The sequence below is a fragment of the Opisthocomus hoazin genome, chromosome 1 (genome assembly GCF_030867145.1).
Source record: "Opisthocomus hoazin isolate bOpiHoa1 chromosome 1, bOpiHoa1.hap1, whole genome shotgun sequence".
In the NCBI taxonomy this organism is placed as follows: domain Eukaryota; kingdom Metazoa; phylum Chordata; class Aves; order Opisthocomiformes; family Opisthocomidae; genus Opisthocomus; species Opisthocomus hoazin.
In genome coordinates this window covers 3701725-3719633 of record NC_134414.1, presented here as the reverse complement: position 1 = coordinate 3719633, position 17909 = coordinate 3701725, and the positions used below count along the sequence as shown (strand labels likewise).

At 48.1% G+C, this 17909-nt stretch overlaps 1 protein-coding gene across 1 annotated transcript in view; it reads left to right on the top strand.

Moving 5' to 3' along the window:
* PPME1 (protein phosphatase methylesterase 1) overlaps window positions 1–17909 on the top strand; it is a 40962-nt gene extending 23053 nt beyond the window's left edge. The window contains exons 4-14 of the mRNA XM_075414793.1: window positions 2220–2277; window positions 2840–2891; window positions 5109–5263; window positions 5969–6059; window positions 6828–6893; window positions 8976–9108; window positions 9806–9935; window positions 11715–11759; window positions 12751–12815; window positions 14233–14300; window positions 15616–17909. Coding sequence (XP_075270908.1) covers window positions 2220–2277; window positions 2840–2891; window positions 5109–5263; window positions 5969–6059; window positions 6828–6893; window positions 8976–9108; window positions 9806–9935; window positions 11715–11759; window positions 12751–12815; window positions 14233–14300; window positions 15616–15634 — 882 coding nt within the window. The 3' untranslated portion in view covers window positions 15635–17909. The remainder of the gene's footprint in view (window positions 1–2219; window positions 2278–2839; window positions 2892–5108; window positions 5264–5968; window positions 6060–6827; window positions 6894–8975; window positions 9109–9805; window positions 9936–11714; window positions 11760–12750; window positions 12816–14232; window positions 14301–15615) is intronic.

The following is a 17909-nucleotide window of genomic DNA, read 5'->3' as shown; positions in this document are numbered from 1 at the left end:
TGGAAGGGACCTCTGTAGGTCATCTAGTCCAACCCTCCTGCCGAAGCAGGGTCACCTACAGCAGGCTGCACAGGACCTTGTCCAGGCGGGTCTTGAATATCTCCAGAGAAGGAGACTCCACAACCTCCCTGGGCAGCCTGGGCCAGGGCTCCGTCACCCTCAGAGGGAAGAAGTTCTTCCTCATGTTCAGACGGAACTTCCTGTGCCTCAGTTTGTGCCCATTGCCCCTTGTCCTGTCACTGGGCACCACTGAAAAGAGCTTGGCCCCATCCTCCTGACACCCACCCTTCAGATATTTGTAGGCATTTATAAGGTCCCCTCGCAGCCTTCTCTTCTTCAGGCTGAACAAGCCCAGTTCCCTCAGCCTCTCCTCGTAGGAGAGATGTTCCAGTCCCCTCACCAAGCATTGAGAATGACCATCTATAAATGAAATAACAGCCCGCAGAGCTGGGGCTTTCTTCATTGCTTATTGGCCTGGTAACGTCCTGGATGATGTGTTCATGCTTCTCTTGGCCCAAGTAATCCTGCTGGAATGAAACTCGGGGCACCAGAAAGCTTCCCATTCTCTTGCGTTGTGTTGATGATCCTTTTTCATTACTCCCTGCTGACGAGATTTTGATTTTTAGCAGCAGACTGCTCCTCTGGCTAGTTAAATTATTGCGTGGGTGCATAAGCACTGTGCAGGCTGAGGTTGCAGGGTGGCTTTAGGCTCAAATAGTAACTTGTGGATTCAGTTGTTTTTGGGAGAGCAACTGCTACAGCCATTTTTAGGAAACCCGAGCATGGCAGGGGTTGGAAGGGCCCTCTTGGGGATCCCCCAGCCCACAGCAGGCTGCACAGCACCGCGGCCAGCCGGGGCTGGAATATCTCCAGAGAAGGAGACTCCACAGCCTCTCTGGGCAGCCTGGGCCAGGGCTCCGTCACCCTCAGAGGGAAGAAGTTCTTCCTCGGCTTCAGCTGGAGCTTCCTCTGCTTCAGTTTGTGCCTGTTGCCCCTTGTCCTGTCACTGGGCACCACTTGAAAGAGTCTGGCCCCGTCCTCCTGACACCAACCCTGCAGATATTTATTGGCATTTCTAAGGTCCCCTCTCAGCCTTCTCTTCTCCAGGCTGAACAAGCCCAGCTCCCTCAGCCTCTCCTTGTAGGAGAGATGCTCCAGTCCCCTCTTCATCCTCATAGCCCTCCGCTGGACTCTCTCCAGTAGCTCCTCATCTTTCTTGAACTGGGGAGCCCAGAACTGGACACAGCACTGCAGATGGGGCCTCACCAGGGCAGAGTAGAGGGGGAGGAGAACCTCCCTTGACCTGCTGGCCACACTCCTCCTAATGCACCCCAGGAGTTCCCTCCTACTTAAGGGACTTAGTACATGGAGGATATTTTCTTTGTGTAGCCAGTTAGGAGTTAAATAGCTGAACAGTCAGAGGATGAGGACTGGGTAGCTTTCTGATGGCTGCCCATTATGTAGGTGGTTCTATTAAGAATCCCTCAACAAATTCCCCCGCTCCTGCAGGGCTGCTGTTTAAATAATCAATTCCTTAACACAAAAGTCTTCCTATTGACAAATAATGCCACTTAATCACTGCGATGCCTGAAATAACTTACATAAATTGAGCTGTCGGGGACAAATAGAGCCATACCCCTATTGCAGCCTTACCTTACTTGAAAAAGATTCCTTCCTTTTTCCCCCGGATCCCTGTGGACTAATCAATTTTGATACACTTCAGCCTTACTGTAAAATTCTGTTCTTTGAGAGCAAATCGAATGTGCTCTGCAAAGCAGCTGCTTCGTCTTCGTGTCTGCTGCGTGGGCAGGACTGATGTTGTAACGTGTGGGGCGTGGGGAAGGTGGGCATTACGTCGGTGTCTCTAATCCCACTGCTGCGTTTCAGTTTTCAGAGCTGCTCCAGAGCTTCAGTTCATTAGCCTAGGAAGCACGCGTAATATCTTACGCACAGTGAAATAAATGTCCTCGGAGACAGCGTGAACAGTGGTGGAAAGGATGGAGCTTTGGTTAATTAAGGATAGTTTATATGGAATATTCTCGCTTGCTTTCTGTGGCACCTCAGGCAATCCAGGTTCAGCCACTTTGCTGGCAGCGGAGGGTTTGTCTCGCAGCATCAGAGCCTTTGCCGTGGTTTCAGGGAGTGCTTAATGTTTTTAATCCTTTTGTAGATGAGGTGTGGCGCTTTGCAAATTATCTTATCTTTGTCCCTTCTTGCAGTCTGCAATCATTAACAGGATTCAGTGTAGGATTGTGGCTTTAGATCTCAGAGGCCATGGTAAGTGAAATAAATAAATTTAAAATCACATAAGCATGTTATACACTCTTATTTTTTTAAAGGAGACTTAATGAATCCTTCCCAAGGTGACTAAGAAAGCAATCCTTAAGGCGTTCCAATTTTTGTTGAAAAGCTGGGATGGAAAAGTGGCTTCTGGAGCTTGGCAGCCACCGGTCCTCACGTGCCAGAAGCCGAGACTCCCTGTGCCTTTGTGTGAGGTGGTGGTGGACCTGTTCCTGCCTGCATACGGCCACCAGCCCCCTCCTTCATATTGTCTTAACCTATAGGTGGTCTTCACCATGAGAAATAAACTCTGTTCTTGAGTTTTAAGATACATTGCAAATGCAGAACAGTTGTGGGGAGCGTTTCCTACCCGTAAGCTATAACGTGAAAAAGTACCCACAGTTCCTGTTAATTCTGGGTTTCTTAATTATTCATGTTAACTGCAGTAGGCTCGCTCTTAATAACTGTGCCAAAAAGCTTTGTACGGTTGCTGCTCTAATTCCTGGGGGGACTGAAGGTTTCCAGCTTATGTGAACTTTACTTTTTTTTGTTCTTTCAGGAGAAACAAAAGTTAGGAATCCTGAAGATCTGTCTGCAGAGACTATGTCAAAGTAAGGAAGCTTATGCTCTCTCTTCAGTATTTCGCTTTTCACAAACCTTTATTTTTTTTCCTTGATTGAACTGATGCGGTGAAAAGCCAGAGTTAAAGCTGGAAGTTGGAAGGCTATTAAGTAGGTATTTTTTATTATGGCCCCGGGCACACGGGGGATCTCTCCTCCAAACATGATCACTGAAGAGACACAGTTACTAGGTATTTATGCTGTGTTAATGTACATATTCATTACATTTCCAAGAAATGCTTATCAAAGTAATGGTTTTTTTTCAGACAACTCATTAGTAGGTGTTAATTCAATCCTTGGGGGTCTTGAGCTCATCTTGCAGCCTCCGTATCTCTGTAGTTTTCAGACCTATTCTCCCAAGGCCCAACCTAAAGGGATTTTTCAGGAGTCTCTTATCTTACAACCATCCCAAATATTCACAAAGAACCAAGACTTGCTTTGGTTGTGCAAGGAATCTGACCACCTAAAGTGAGAACATCCCCTCCACGTTACATTTGTTACGTTCACAGATATCAAATAAACTGCTTGAGGACACACAACTTTTGTTCAAGGGAGCTGGAAGATAGTTTCGTTTCACGTGACCCTGGTAGTCATCCCTTCTTTTCCTTCCATTTTGGGACAGTTTGAAATTTATTTGAAATTATACTCCCTCCAGCTGAGTCAGATTCCAAACTGGAGTCGTTCTCTAGGTGCTCTCAGTTTTAAACTCACTTGAAAGATCAGTGGCTTCATTGCAGTGGGCGCTCCAAACCTGCAACACGCTACAACACTTGCTGGAGATTTCCTGATGGAAGGGAAATGCTTCTATAACCGACCGGGGTGTTCTGGCATGAAATTATCACCAGTTTGGTTCTTGGTCCACTCCTCGAGTTCAGAGTGTGCCCGCCTTGGGCCGGCGGCATCTGCAAAGCGTGGGTCACAGGCTGAGACGTTCAAGCTTTTCCAGACTATCACGACCTGCTTTGCGATGCAAATCCCCCTCTTGACAAAGCTGTAAGACAGCCAAATACCCGCTGCTAAGCACGCTATGTTATGTCATGTTGACATTTAGGACAAAGAGACTCTTTGCTATGACTACAGTTAAATCACGAAGGATTTTGTAACCTTCACATGAACAAATCCACCCAGTTTGTTGTGGGGAGGCCATGTGTGAAATACATTCTGACTTCCATTGTAGAGCTTACTGCTGCTGCTCATGGCTTGTCAGATCCCGACGTGTTACTGTCCCGAGCAGACGCTGTATGAAATGATTGGGATTTTTAAAATCTGGAGCAGCACTGCTGTGGGGCAAAAACAACTTGCCTTTTGTTTTTTAAACCTTTCTCTCCTCTTAGCAATGAGCTTGAAAGTTATTCTTGAATAGCCTTTAAATGGGAGCCTTAAATAATAGCTGTGTTTCACTTTTTAATCAAATCTTCTAGCAGTTTTCTCTGACAGAGCAAACAAGCTGGTCAACTTTTAACTTGTTTCCCATTTTCTAGTTGTGATACCACTCAGGTCTTCAGTTCCTCTGGATGATCTTAGTCAAGAGAGCCAGCTTGGGTGTCTTAAATTACACCGCTCTGCAGCAGATTTCAATCCTTAGCTCTGCTGTTGGTTTGGGTTTTGTGAATGGCACCAGCCAGCTTTCACAGGCTGCAGTGACAGCTTCGGTTTAAAGTAGGTGCCTGAATAAAGGACGGGGAAATTGCCCCTTGCCTTCTAAGATCTGTGCTTATAGAGAGTCTGAAGCTTTTTGCTTGTGCTCAGTGTTGTTTGTCTCACCTTGGTCAACAGGGCTCAGTTATTTTCTCTCTTTATCTACAAATGGTTTCTCCTCTCTGAACAGTGAATTTCTCAGGCTCTTCTTCCAGGCAAGAGGATTTGACAGCTTTTTCTCACCTTTTATTGAAGATTCCCACCAGCTAATGTCAGTGTAAAAGGTTCTCTTCAGGGATTTCTTTCAAATGAGCACTTTCTGTTAATAAAAAGGGAAATGACATGCTTGTTCGGGGAAGTATAGGCTTGAATGATTCGCTGTATTGGTACCTAGATGAAACATAAGAGAATAAATTTGTCTCCATTAGCTGTGAGTTAAAAGAGCATACAGCCAGGATTTGGAGCTGGATGTTTATCCTGGATCTGTTCTTCCTCCTCCCGTCGTACAAATCTGCTTCAGAAATGTCTTGAGGTAGAGATGCCAACCGTGCTTTTATCTCCATTTGGCAGAGACGTTGGAAACGTGGTGGAGGCTCTGTATGGGGACCTGCCTCCCCCCATCATGCTGATTGGGCACAGCATGGGGGGGGCCATAGCGGTGCACACAGCCGTCGCGAATTTGGTGCCAAGTTTACTGGGTCTGTGCATGATCGACGTTGTGGAAGGTAAGGGTGTGTACCCTTGGGTAGGGCCCTCTACCCTTGGATGGGGTTCTCTCTTCCACAGTGATCTTTTTTCTTTTATCCCCAAATCCTTGAATGCTGAAAGTTTTGCCCAGTTTTTAAACCAACGCCAATTCCATCCTCCTAACAGATGCTACCCCCACAAAAGTCTTTCTGGTGCGACCCCTCCTTTTGTTTTTCCCAAACAAGCTCGCTGTTGGCTGTTTTCCTGATAATTTCTTTTAAATCTGGAGCAGCACTACCATGGGGGAAAACAAATTGCTGTTTGTTTTTAAACCTTTCTCTCCTCTTAGCAATGAGCTTGAAAATTATTCTTGAATAGCCTTTAAATGGGAGCCTTAAATAATAGCTGGGTTGCATTTGTTTTTTTTTTTATCAAATCCTCAAGCAGTTTTCTCTGACAGAGCAAAGAAGCTGGTCAAAGGGTGGCTTTTTGTACAATGCTTGGTCCTGATGAGTGGTTACTGCCTTCCCTTACTCTCCCAGTGTCCTACCTGTTCAACTATTAATTTTCTAACGTGGGAGCAGGTGTGACTGGGGGAGTACTAAGCTGTGCTTTCCTTAACGGCGTTAAATCCCCGGGGAGCCACAGCTCTCTCTGAGGATGTTCCTTGGGAGCCGATTCTGTATAGGCAGATGTGGCAATTATTTCATCAGATGCTGTAAAGTTAAAATATCTGGTTTTAGGTACAGCCATGGATGCGTTGAACAGCATGCAGAACTTCTTAAGGAGTCGTCCCAAAACGTTCAAGTCACTTGAGAATGCCATTGAGTGGAGGTAATGGATGGGCTTACACAGTCTCCGAAATCACTTTGTCTTTGTAGCTTGACTCCTCAAGGAAACAAAGTTTATATAATTTGCCCATTTGTTTCCTTCTGTGCTCACTGCCCCACCTATTGTCACCAATTCCTGGGCTTATTTGCCACGGGGAGAGAGGTCTCAAGGGTAATTAATTTCCTGGGAGTGTTGGCTAGGCGTTGGAGAAGGATCCTCTAAGAGCTTCAACTAACGCAAAGCTTCATGGTATGAATTGCAGCTTCCTTGTAAGTGTCCCAACTATCACAGAAGAAAAGACATCCATCCCGTGTGTAAGAAACGGGACTTATTTCTGATTCAGCAAGAATTACTTAGACATTTGGCAGCTGAGTTGGAAAGGGAGAGGCCTTGTGCTGAAGTTTGTAGATTGGACTACAGAAAGCCCAGTTGGTTTGCCAAATACCCACGTAGTTTCTGACCTCTCCCTGTCCCCTTGATGAAATGGGATAGAGATTCTTCGATATAAATGGGATATAACCCTGTTTCACTGTTTCCCAGTGAAACCAGCACTTCTCCCACGTGTTCTTCAAATTCACAGTTACGGTGACAACGGGGTGTTCAAGTGAGTCGGCACGTAGTGTGAGCCACTCCGAGCGCCTTCTGAGAACAGGAGGTTTGGGAAATCAGGAGCTGTAAAGGGGTTTTGCTGCTGTTTCTGGGCCTTCTCGTTCCTGAATCCGTTTCTTGAACATTTCTGCCATTTTTCTGTTTTGTTTTGTTTTTTTCTAGTGTAAAAAGTGGACAGATAAGAAATCTTGAATCTGCCAGAGTTTCTATGGTCGGTCAAGTCAAACAGTAAGTGGTTTTTGGTTTGGGGTTTTTTCTTATAGCTCTTAAAATAATCTTGTCTGTTTTACAATACCGTTACTACAGAGCATAAATGCACTTGAAAGTGAAAATTTCTTCTAGAAAATACAAATTGCTTATCGTGATCACAGTTGATACCAGCAGCAGCACTGAATCATCATCATGGCACTTGGAGAAAACCTGGCCAAAATTCCCTTTGGGCAAAATCCACCAAGAGCCATCTTTTAAAAAATTTAACTCCTGCTGGTTGTGTGTTACTTGGTTTGTCTGCCTTTCCGCACACATTAAGAAACAAGTGTTAATCTGATGCCTCTTCGGAAATTTTGCCCTAAATCAGCTTGGCCTTCAGGATATGGTATCTTTCACTCCCTTTTATAAATTGTTTAATTATCTGTCGTGTTTTGGGAGTGACCTGAGGTGGGTTTGGGGGAGATCAGAGTGACCTGCTTGTGCCACTCTGATCCTTGACACACCTGGAGCCTTTGCAGATGTCTCATACTCCATTAAGAAAAGCTGTTGGTGACTGATTGACCACTTCTGCCTCCTTTAAGTATCACACAGAATCACAGAATAGTAGGGGTTGGAAGGGACCTCTGTGGGTCATCTAGTCCAACCCTCCTGCTGAAGCAGGGTCACCTACAGCAGGCTGCACAGGACCTTGTCCAGGCGGGTCTTGAATATCTCCAGAGAAGGAGACTCCACAACCTCCCTGGGCAGCCTGGGCCAGGGCTCCGTCACCCTCAGAGGGAAGAAGTTCTTCCTCATGTTCAGACGGAACTTCCTGTGCCTCAGTTTGTGCCCATTGCCCCTTGCCCTGTCACTGGGCACCACTGAAAAGAGTTTGGCCCCATCCTCCTGACACCCACCCTTCAGATATTTGTAGGCATTTGTAAGGTCCCCTCGCAGCCTTCTCTTCTTCAGGCTGAACAAGCCCAGCTCCCTCAGCCTCTCGTCGTGGGGGAGATGCTCCAGTCCCCTCACCATCCTCGTAGCCCTCGTAGCTATTTGCATTGATATGCTGTGTGGTGTGGTTGACATGCTGGAGGGAAGGGATGCCATGCAGAGGGACCTGGACAGGCTGGAGAGGTGGACCTGCGTGAACCACATGAAGTTCAACAAGGCCAAGTGCAAGGTCCTGCAAGTGAGTTGGGGCAATCCCAAAGACAAGTACAGGCTGGGGGGAGAGTGGCTCGAGAGCAGCCCTGAGGAGAAGGACTGGGGGTGCTGCTGGATGAGAAGCTCAACATGAGCCAGCAATGTGCACTGGCAGCCAACCGTGTCCTGGGCTGCAGCAAGAGCAGCGTGGCCAGCAGGGCAAGGGAGGGGATTCTGCCTCTTTACTCCACTCTCGTCAGACCCCACCTGGAGTCCTGTGTCCAGCTCTGGAGCCCCCAACATAGGAAGGACATGGATGTGTTGGAGCGGGGCCAGAGGAGGGCCATGAAGATGATCCGAGGGCTGGAGCACCTCTCCTACGAGGACAGGCTGAGGGAGTTGGGGCTGTTCAGCCTGGAGAAGAGAAGGCTCCGGGGTGACCTTAGAGCAGCTGCCAGTGCCTGAAGGGGCCGACAGGAAGGATGGAGAGGGGCTTTTCACAAGGGGGTGCAGTGATAGGACAAGAGGGAACGGCTCTAAACTAAAAGAGGGCAGATTTAGATTAGATATTAGGAAGAAATTCTTCCCCATGAGGGTGGTGAAAGACTGGCCCAGGTTGCCCAGAGAAGCTGTGGCTGCCCCCTCCCTGGCAGGGTTCAGGGCCAGGTTGGATGGAGCTCTGAGCACGCTGGGCTGGTGGAAGATGTCCCTGCTGATGGCAGGGGGGTTGGAACCAGATGAGCTTTAAGGTCCCTTCCAACTCAAACCATTCTATGATTCTATGTTTGCTCCGGGGCATACGTGCTGCGCAGGCACTCGGTCCCCGGGCTAGTCATGGCTGTGTCCTCCATCCATGGCTACTTTTAAACTTGAGGGGATTTTTTTCAGCCAGTGTTTCAGAAATTGCTGAACGCTTGAGGTTAAAAACTGTCATTTGTTTTGGCAGGGAATCAGTTTCTGCATTTATTTTCACAGGTGCGAAGGGGCTGCCAGCCCTGAATGTCCTAAAGCCATAGTGGAGGGCATTATTGAAGAAGAGGAGGAAGAGGAAGAGGATGAGGAAGGGGGAGGCTCCGTCAACAAAAGGAAGAAGGAAGATGACACGGAGGTGGGGAATTTCTTTGTGTGCTTTGAGCTCGTGTTTGCACGATGCTCCCCTTTGAGAGCAGCCACTAATAGTTATGCAAATCATTCTAATATAAAAGGCAGCAACTCCAGGGACCGAAAACTTTATATCGTGACTGTCGATTTACTTCTTCGTTTTGTGCCACAGATTCTGTCTCGGGCTACTACCTGAAAGCATGTGTTTGGTCTTCTTTCCCAAAGTGATTTAATGCATGAGGCCTGAATGAGGAATGCTCTTTGCTGAGTCTTTGTGCTATTTTGGTTCCTTTCCAAGACACAGTAGCATTCAGGAGGTCGTATGGGCAAATGCAGCCTAGGAATGTAAATTCCTCGAGGAAAATCACTGTGGCCAGCTTAACCCCTTGTATTTCTGTGCCACCCGAGTGAGAGCCAAGTCTGAACGCTCAGACAATTTGTGAGCTATTTGTACCAGTAAAAAATAGCAAATGGAGTACCCTGAAATCTTCATCTATAGGTGAAGCTCCTGGTGACTTTCTCGTTCCCTACTTGTGCACTTTGGGTGCGATTTGGAGAAAAATTTAGGAACAAGGAGGGTTGTCCCCTGGAAGTGTGGAATCCACCAGAGGGAGCCAGTATTTTTTAGATGTACTTCCAAGTGGCATTCTGTTTTATTTCAGTTTTACTGATCGCTAACGCAGAGCTCTCTCTCCTCCCTGCAGACGAAGAAGGAGCTTTTATACACGTGGCGAATTGAACTGGCGAAAACAGAAAAGTACTGGGATGGCTGGTTCAGGGGTCTGTCTAACCTCTTCCTGAGCTGTCCGACTCCAAAGCTTTTGCTTTTAGCTGGTAGGTGTCTCTTCCAGACCTGTTTGGGTTCAGTGGCTGTTCACTTCTGCGATATCCCACTTGTGTTTTAGACAAAAAACTGTCTAACTTGTGTTTTAAACAAAAAACTGCTGAATGGCAGAGCTCAGAGGGCTGTCATCAGCGGCGCTGAGTCTGGTTGGAGGCCGGTAATGAGTGGTGTCCCCCAGGGGTCAGTACTGGGCCCAGACTTGTTCAACTTCTTCATCAACGACCTGGATGAAGAGTTAGAGTGGACCCTCAGCCAGTGTGCTGATGACACCAAACTGGGAGGAGTGGTGGATACACCGGCAGGCTGTGCTGCCATCCAGCGAGCCCTGGACAGGCTGGAGAGTTGGGCAGAGAGAAACCTGATGAGGTTCAACAAGGGCAAGGGCAGGGTCCTGCACCTGGGGAGGAACAACCTCATGCACCAGTACAGGCTGGGGCTGACCTGCTGGAGAGCAGCTCTGCGGAGAGGGACTGGGAGTGCTGGGGGACGACAGGGTGACCATGAGCCAGCAGCGTGCCCTGGCTGCCAAGAAGGCCAATGGGATCCTGGGGTGCATCACGAGGAGTGTGGCCAGCAGGACGAGGGAGGTTCTCCTCCCCCTCTGCTCTGCCCTGGTGAGGCCCCATCTGCAGTGCTGTGTCCAGTTCTGGGCTCCCCAGTTCAAGAAAGATGAGGAGCTACTGGAGAGAGTCCAGCGGAGGGCTGCGAGGATGATGAGGGGACTGGAGCATCTCTCCTCCGAGGAGAGGCTGAGGGAGCTGGGCTTGTTCAGCCTGGAGAAGAGAAGGCTGAGAGGGGACCTTAGAAATGCCGATAAATATCTGCAGGGTGGGTGTCAGGAGGACAGGGCCAGACTCTTTCCAGTGGTGCCCAGCGACAGGACAAGGGGCAATGGGCACCAACTGAAGCACAGGAAGGTCCGTCTGAACCCGAGGAAGAACTTCTTCCCTCTGAGGGTGCCGGAGCCCTGGCCCAGGCTGCCCAGAGGGGCTGTGGAATCTCCTTCTCTGGAGATATTCCAACCCCGGCTGGCCGCGGTGCTGTGCAGCCTGCTCTGGGTGACCCTGCTTCGGCAGGGGGTTGGGCTGGGTGACCCACAGGTCCCTTCTAACCCCTGCCATGCTGGGATTCTGTGATTCTGTGACAACAGGGTCAGCGTTTGGCCAATGTCTTTCTCTGAGAATAGCAGACCTTTCTCTTCTACCTTGGCTTTTCTGTGTGTCTTGAAACATAGTAAGACGGTCCATTTGATCTGTGCTGCTCTGGAATTAGTTGAGAGCCTCGAATATCGAAATAGCAGGTAATGACACACAGTGTATTGCTGCTGTTGGATGGGTGGTTTGTTCAGTGACGTGGAAGAACAGCAAACAGGACAGATCTAAGCTGCCCTTCAGCCCCCACTGCTACAACATTTTCCTACAGATATGGGTGTGATGTGAACTTTTAAACTGAAAGTCAAATTATCGATGTTGTACAGCCAGCTGTAGGCCTTTTTTTGTGCATTAATAGGAAATACAGTGTGTAACCAAGATAAATATCCTTTCTAAGTTGTAGGAAGGGATGTGTGCTTGCATTTTTGGCTGGGATTCTTTCCTGTCACTTTACTCTCTTGAGGTGCAGCAGCGAAGTGTCCTTGTGGTGGGTGTCAGAGATGTTTCTTTTGCGTTTTTTCAAGCCAAATGTCTCTTTCAAAATACCAAGTAAAGCCCTGCTTAGGTAGTCGTGTTCTCTCTGGCTTTTCTCCAATACCTCTGTTTATTTGATTGTAGGTGTCGACAGGCTGGATAAAGATCTAACAATTGGACAGATGCAAGGTAAATATTTAATATTGTTACTCTATCCATATGGTAATGCTCTTTTTTGGATGATAGCTTGTTGCTATGGGTACACGAATGAGAAAGAGATGGAATGGCCTCATACCAGGTGCAGTCTATATCGAAACAAATGTGCATTACAGAATTAGTCCGTCCCAAAGTGTCCTCTGACTGTCTGTGGTTGTAGGAGAGGTGGAGAAGTTGAGGAGGGAAGGGTTCAGTTAGAAGTTGTGCGGGGCTGTTGCCGTGGGTTTTGTTCAGCCTGGCGTTCAATGTTTCCAGCAGTGGAGCTGTCACTCTTCTCGTGGATCAGAACAATTGTCTGGGAGGGCTGCTTTCTAATCTGTTTTTTCCCTTTCTAACTACATTCTGGATGTTCCTTCTTGGAACGCTTGGGACCATCCACTGTCTGGTCTCCTGCTGTTTCTGACAGACATCAGACCGAGATTCAGCACCTGCATTAATGTTTTGGGTGGGATTTTTTTTTTCCCCCCATCCCAGCTTCACTGATGTCCAGAGCAACCGGTACTGGAAGGTGGTGTTGGGTAGCAGGATAAACATTACATTGAGGTAGATCTGATAACGGTTCCAACTCCGCAAGGTAGTCTCGCCTGCATCGAGAAGCTGTAAGAAGTTTAGCTTCGTTTTAACTCCTGGGAACCAGCTCTAGTTGCATCTGGGGAAGATGAATTCAGCAGCCGGTTCCTGCTTTCTTTGGAAACCGTCTGCTGTTGTGTATTGTACAGTTTGCCCTAGGCTTCTGTGCCTTCCGCTGGTCCCTCTTTGCCAGGTGCATAGAGTGAGATTTAGTGAGGCTTGATTATAAAGAATGTGAGATCCTTTCTAGAAGAATTCATAAATTCGCAGTGCTTTTTAAGGGTGTAGTGTCTGATGTTTCCTGTGTACACGAGAGCTGCTTGCCTAAACCACTGCTGTTAGAAATCGCGACCGCTTAAAAAGCAGCTCCGGTGATGACTTTCTCGATCCACAGGGAAGTTTCAGATGCAGGTCCTCCCACAGTGTGGCCATGCGGTCCATGAAGATGCTCCAGACAAGGTGAGCCCCTCTCTCCTACGAGGAGAGGCTGAGGGAGCTGGGCTTGTTCAGCCTGGAGAAGAGAAGGCTGAGAGGGGACCTTAGAAATGCCGATAAATATCTGCAGGGTGGGTGTCAGGAGGATGGGGCCAGACTCTTTCAAGTGGTGCCCAGCGACAGGACAAGGGGCAACGGGCACAAACTGAAGCCGAGGAAGTTACAGCTGAAGATGAGGAAGAACTTCTCTCTGAGGGTGACAGAGCACTGGAACAGGCTGCCCAGGGAGGTTGTGGAGTCTCCTTCTCTGGAGATATTCAAGACCCGGCTGGACGCGGTCCTGTGCAGCCTGCTGTAGGTGACCCTGCTTCGGGAGGAGGTTGGACTAGATGACCCACAGAGGTCCCTTCCAACCCCGAACATTCTGTGTGATTCTGTGTGAAGTCATGGCTTTCACAGCTTAAATGCGACAGGGGTCTGTTGCTTACTGTGAAGCAGAGGTGATACTTCAGGGGCCGTTTTTTGGCACGATGTCTTAACTGGCTGTTCGCAAAAACAGCTTGGATTTTTAAGCTGGCTGGAAAGCCCGAGCGAAGATGCTACATGACGCGGGGCTTGGCTAGGTAACAGATTTAACTCGCAGGCTGGTGGTGGTGTAACTCACTCTTACCATGCGGAGCGTGGATTTGTCCTCCCTGCCCTTCCTCATGGAGTTCTCCGCTCTCCTTTGTACTGAGCTGCAGCTTTTGGGGTTGGTCTCTGTTTTTCCGAGTTGCGTGGCTCACATTTTCCAAATACAAAACAAATGTTACTGAAACAGCTTACAGGCTGACAGAGCAGTGCTGCTTCTGGGTGCTGCCGAAGTTGGGTGTCCAGATAGCAGCAGGAATGTGGTGCAGCCGGTGGAGCCTGTGGCTGGAAACACGTCTGGTTGTAAAGCTTGTTCTACTCTGACGGCTGTGAGTGTAAAACTCAGCCTTTCTCTGCTTCACTTTACCAGTCTGAAAGAGGGATTTTTATCTAAACATACCGAGTTCTTCCATTGTTATTCTTTTTAATATAAATTCTAAGCTGTATTGTTACTGTCAGGTTACTGTCTTGATTTATTCTTTATAGAAATAACTCACATCGAGATTTCACCAGACCTTGTTAACCTGCTAAACTTAGGCATTGTTTTAATAATTTACTGAAAGAGGTTGTCAGTTCTTGATTGTGTGGTCAGTGTCAGAGTCAAGGTGGAAGCCTGTAGTTCTTTTTATATATAAGCCCGTTATACAGAGCTCTTTGTTTTAAAGGAGCAAACTTGATTCAGCAAGAGGGTCCTGAGGACACGAGCTGTTGTTGGAACTGCTGCAGGCTTTGAAAACTACTGGATTTCTTGTTATCTTCAGGTCCCTTTAAATTCTGACTGATTTTTTTTTACCCTCCCCCCTTCCCTCAGGTTGCTGAAGCTGTTGCGACATTCCTGATCCGTCACAGGTTTACAGAGCCCATCGGTGGATTCCAGTGGTAAGGCTCTGCGGGCGCTAGAGCTGGGCAGGGCTCCTGCTCTCGCTGCCTGCGTGCTTGGCTCGCAGTGGGGGAGGCTGGAGTTTTAGCATAATGCTAAAAACCACATGTAAAGAAACAGCTTTGAATCACAGCCAGTAACAGGTTTGATGTTTATGTATTCTCTCTAAACTTCTCCTGTATTAACTTGTGTTAATGAAACCTCCTTCCTTGGAGGGGAGGAGCGAAGCAGATCCTCCCTAGCTGATTCATTTCTTTATATCCTGCTAGAAGGCAGAATTCCCAGCTTTATGGTATCTAGTTTAAATCGCATTTTATTTAAGTAATCAAGGCCCTGTGTTTTGGAAACAACTTGTACCACGCTTCTTTGGCCAAGAAATACTGGTCGGATTAGGCAGGTAAAGCTGTCTTTGCTGACTTTCCATACTTATCTCGTGTTTTCGTATCATAATGAACTGCAGAGGCGAGGCCTCTGCGATCAGCCACACAGCAGCGAGAGAGGAGGTTGTGACTGATAAGGTCGATTGGAAAAATTCACAAAATCTTAGTTATGGTACCATAAAGCTGATAACTAAACCGATGCTTCATCCTCATGGAAGGTGCTAATCTGTTTTACCATTCACCTGAAAGTTGATCCTGAAATAAGCACGTTTCTTAAGCGGTGCTGAAAAGTCTTCCTGCTTTGAGCTAAGAGTTCTTCAACAAAAGCTAGAAGCCCCAAAACTGTGATGCTGTAGGACTGGCAATGCTAAAGAGGTATTGCTGGATCATTTTCTTTTTTTCCCCCTTTATCCTGTGCCCTTGGGGATGAAACAGGAGAAATGCAGGACTGTGGACTGTATATTTTAAATCCAATGAGAGGACACAGTGTAGTTTGATCTGTAAGGGGTGACAGAGGGAGAAGACCGAAGGACTGCACTGCATCGTAATGTTGAATCCCCACCAGGTGCCTGGCAGCCTGTACTATCTCTGTGAGTCTGTGAAGGCGCTAGCCTGTTGCTCCTGCTGTTATCATTGTAGAAAAAGCAGCTTTAAAACAAGAGGCTTGGAGAAAGTGAGGTGGCTTGCTGGCCTTGCTGTGTCCTAAAGCCATAGACAGCAACATATTAAGCTTCTGCACATCTCCCTGTTACTTAGCTTACAAGTTACTGTTGAACGAATCAATGCTGATTTTAACCTGTGTGATAGACTCTGTTAGGCCTGGTTTGATCTTGGGGAATTGACTAAATTTAGCGTGTCGCAGAGTCAAATATCTGCAGAGAATACCTTGACTTTAACGTGTGACCTTTCTTCCGCTCTCCTTTTTCCCTCCTAGTGTGTTTCCTGCTTGTTAATACCCTGGTGTTCTCCAGCACTGAGTCCTGTTGTAAATAAACTGCACCAGAGGCCACTGTGATGTATCCATATCCTTTCATCTCTCCAGTTCAGCAGCAGTGAGAAGTTGGTGTGAGATTCATCCCCTAGAACTAGTTCTCCAGAATGTGTAAATGCTTAGGGACTTCCTTGCTGGGAAGCAGCTTGTGCTGAAGACCATGAAAAGCTCTTCAGGTCCTTGGAAGTGGGCTCCTCTCTGCTGCCGCAAGGAAGGACCTCCTGAAATCCCAAGCAGTCGATCATACCGATCTCCATCAATTCTCAGGCTTTCTTGGACCCAACTGTGAAAGGGGCCGTTGGCAGTCCAGATCCACCAAGGGCATTGCAGCATAGCCAAAGGCTTCAGGGTTTCTCCGTGGCATCGTCTAATCGTCTTTGAAGTGCCCCTTAGGTTTGGGGTTTTTTTTGTTTTATATGCACGTTTCTTTCCCCTAAAGCAGACGAGGAATTGGCTTCATTGGGAGCTCGGGTTTCGTCTCACCGATGCCAGCCTTACGAGTTAAGCTGCGGGAACAGCCTAGATGCTGCTTTCCTGTGCAGAGTTGGACAGGACTGTAAAACAAAAAGGCGAGGGGGGACCGTGAGCTCCCGTTTCAGAGTCTTGCAGCTTTCTTCATACTTCTTTCAAGTTCTAGCTGGGAAAAGTAGCCTGGATAACTCCGTCTGCTGCCGACACGTAGCGGGCAGGGGCCTCCAGGCCTGTGTGTATGGGGAAGACCCAACAGCAGCAGTAACAACGTGGTCAACGGGCAGTTTGCCTGCTTGGCCGTTCTCTGCCTTGGGATGTGTTTGTGCTTCCCTTGTTGCAGCTGCTGCACACCACTGAGCGGAGATCAGCGCCTTTTGGATAAAAAAAGCAAAAAGTGCGGTAGAGAAAGCCCTGGAAGAGCTTGGAGTCAGCCCTGCTGATGCAGAGGTGTAGGCAGCCGCTGCTGCGTTACGCTCCTGGAGGAAAGACCTCATTTTCCCTGTTGCTTCCTAGATCCTTTCGCTGCCTGCCTTCCGTGTTGCCATGTAAACGCAGTAGTTACAGGGAGAGCTTTTCTTCAGGGTTAAATTATCCACAGACAGTTCGTCAGGTTGCTTTCACCCAAGAATCACTCTTGAGCGTAAGAGCAGACGCGGTTTGGAGCAGCTTTCCTCAAGATTTTGCTGGTGGATGTCTGAACTCTATTTTTTTTTTTTTGCCTTGTGTCCGTAACCCCTTCATGCCGTGTGACGAAAGCGATATTTTAACGCTTTTTTGCTGAGGCAGAGTTGTCGGCCTGATTTGGGAGCTGCGATGTGCGTCTGTGCCTGTGCCCTGCGACAAGACCCGTCGTGAATTCCCGGCGTCGGAGAGGTGCGGGTGGGGCGGAGGGAGACGGTGCGAAGAGCTGGCGGAGCCCGGTTCAGCGTTGGCGTTCGCCCCGCCGGAGAGCCACTCGTCTCCTCCGATTCATTCGCGTGCGAGCGCTGGGCGCAGCAGTCGCGGCCTCGCTCTGCGTCCCTCCCCTGGCACATCAGGGTGGGAAATGCCTGAATCAGAGTCAAGAAATTTGTACATTTCTCGTTCCAGAGAGCTCTCCTCTCTCCTGGCGCTTTGGCCGTCGGCACTCGGGGGTTAAAAGAGCGATTGCTGGCTCCCTGCGCTTCCCTCCATGAGTCACAGTGTTAATTATTGCATTCGTTTACCGTGACCTCGACCAAACGTCCACCCCTGTTTTAGTTGCTGACACGGATTCAATGGATTTTCGGTAGGTTGAGATGCAAAATAGCACTTTCCCCAGCTGTACCCTGAAGATTGGCGAAAGTCTCGGTCCTTTCCAGATGACTCCTTGTGTTCCAGTTGTTCGAGATTAAATAATCCAGCGTGTACGTCCAGCCTCTCGCTTCACGGGGTAGTTAAGCATGTGCCTGGTGTCGTACTCATGAATGATCTCGGTAAAGTCGCGTTCCTCCGTGTTGAAGTAACTTGGAGGGATCTGGCTTTGAGTGATTCGTTGCGGTGACTCCTCGCGTTTGCCTCTCATCCCTTTCATTTGCTTTTACGGTTTGCGAGCTCTTAAAAAAAAAAAAACAACCAAAAACAAAACACCCTCCGTGGAAAGCAAAAGAAAATCAGTTTTGTATTCTGTAGAAGCACCATTGGAAGAGGAATGACTGCTTCTGGATCCTGTGGGCTCCCCGGAATTATATTTTGTTGTTAACATTTGAGAAGTGAGTGGAAAAAAAAATAAATATTTCGACAGCCTA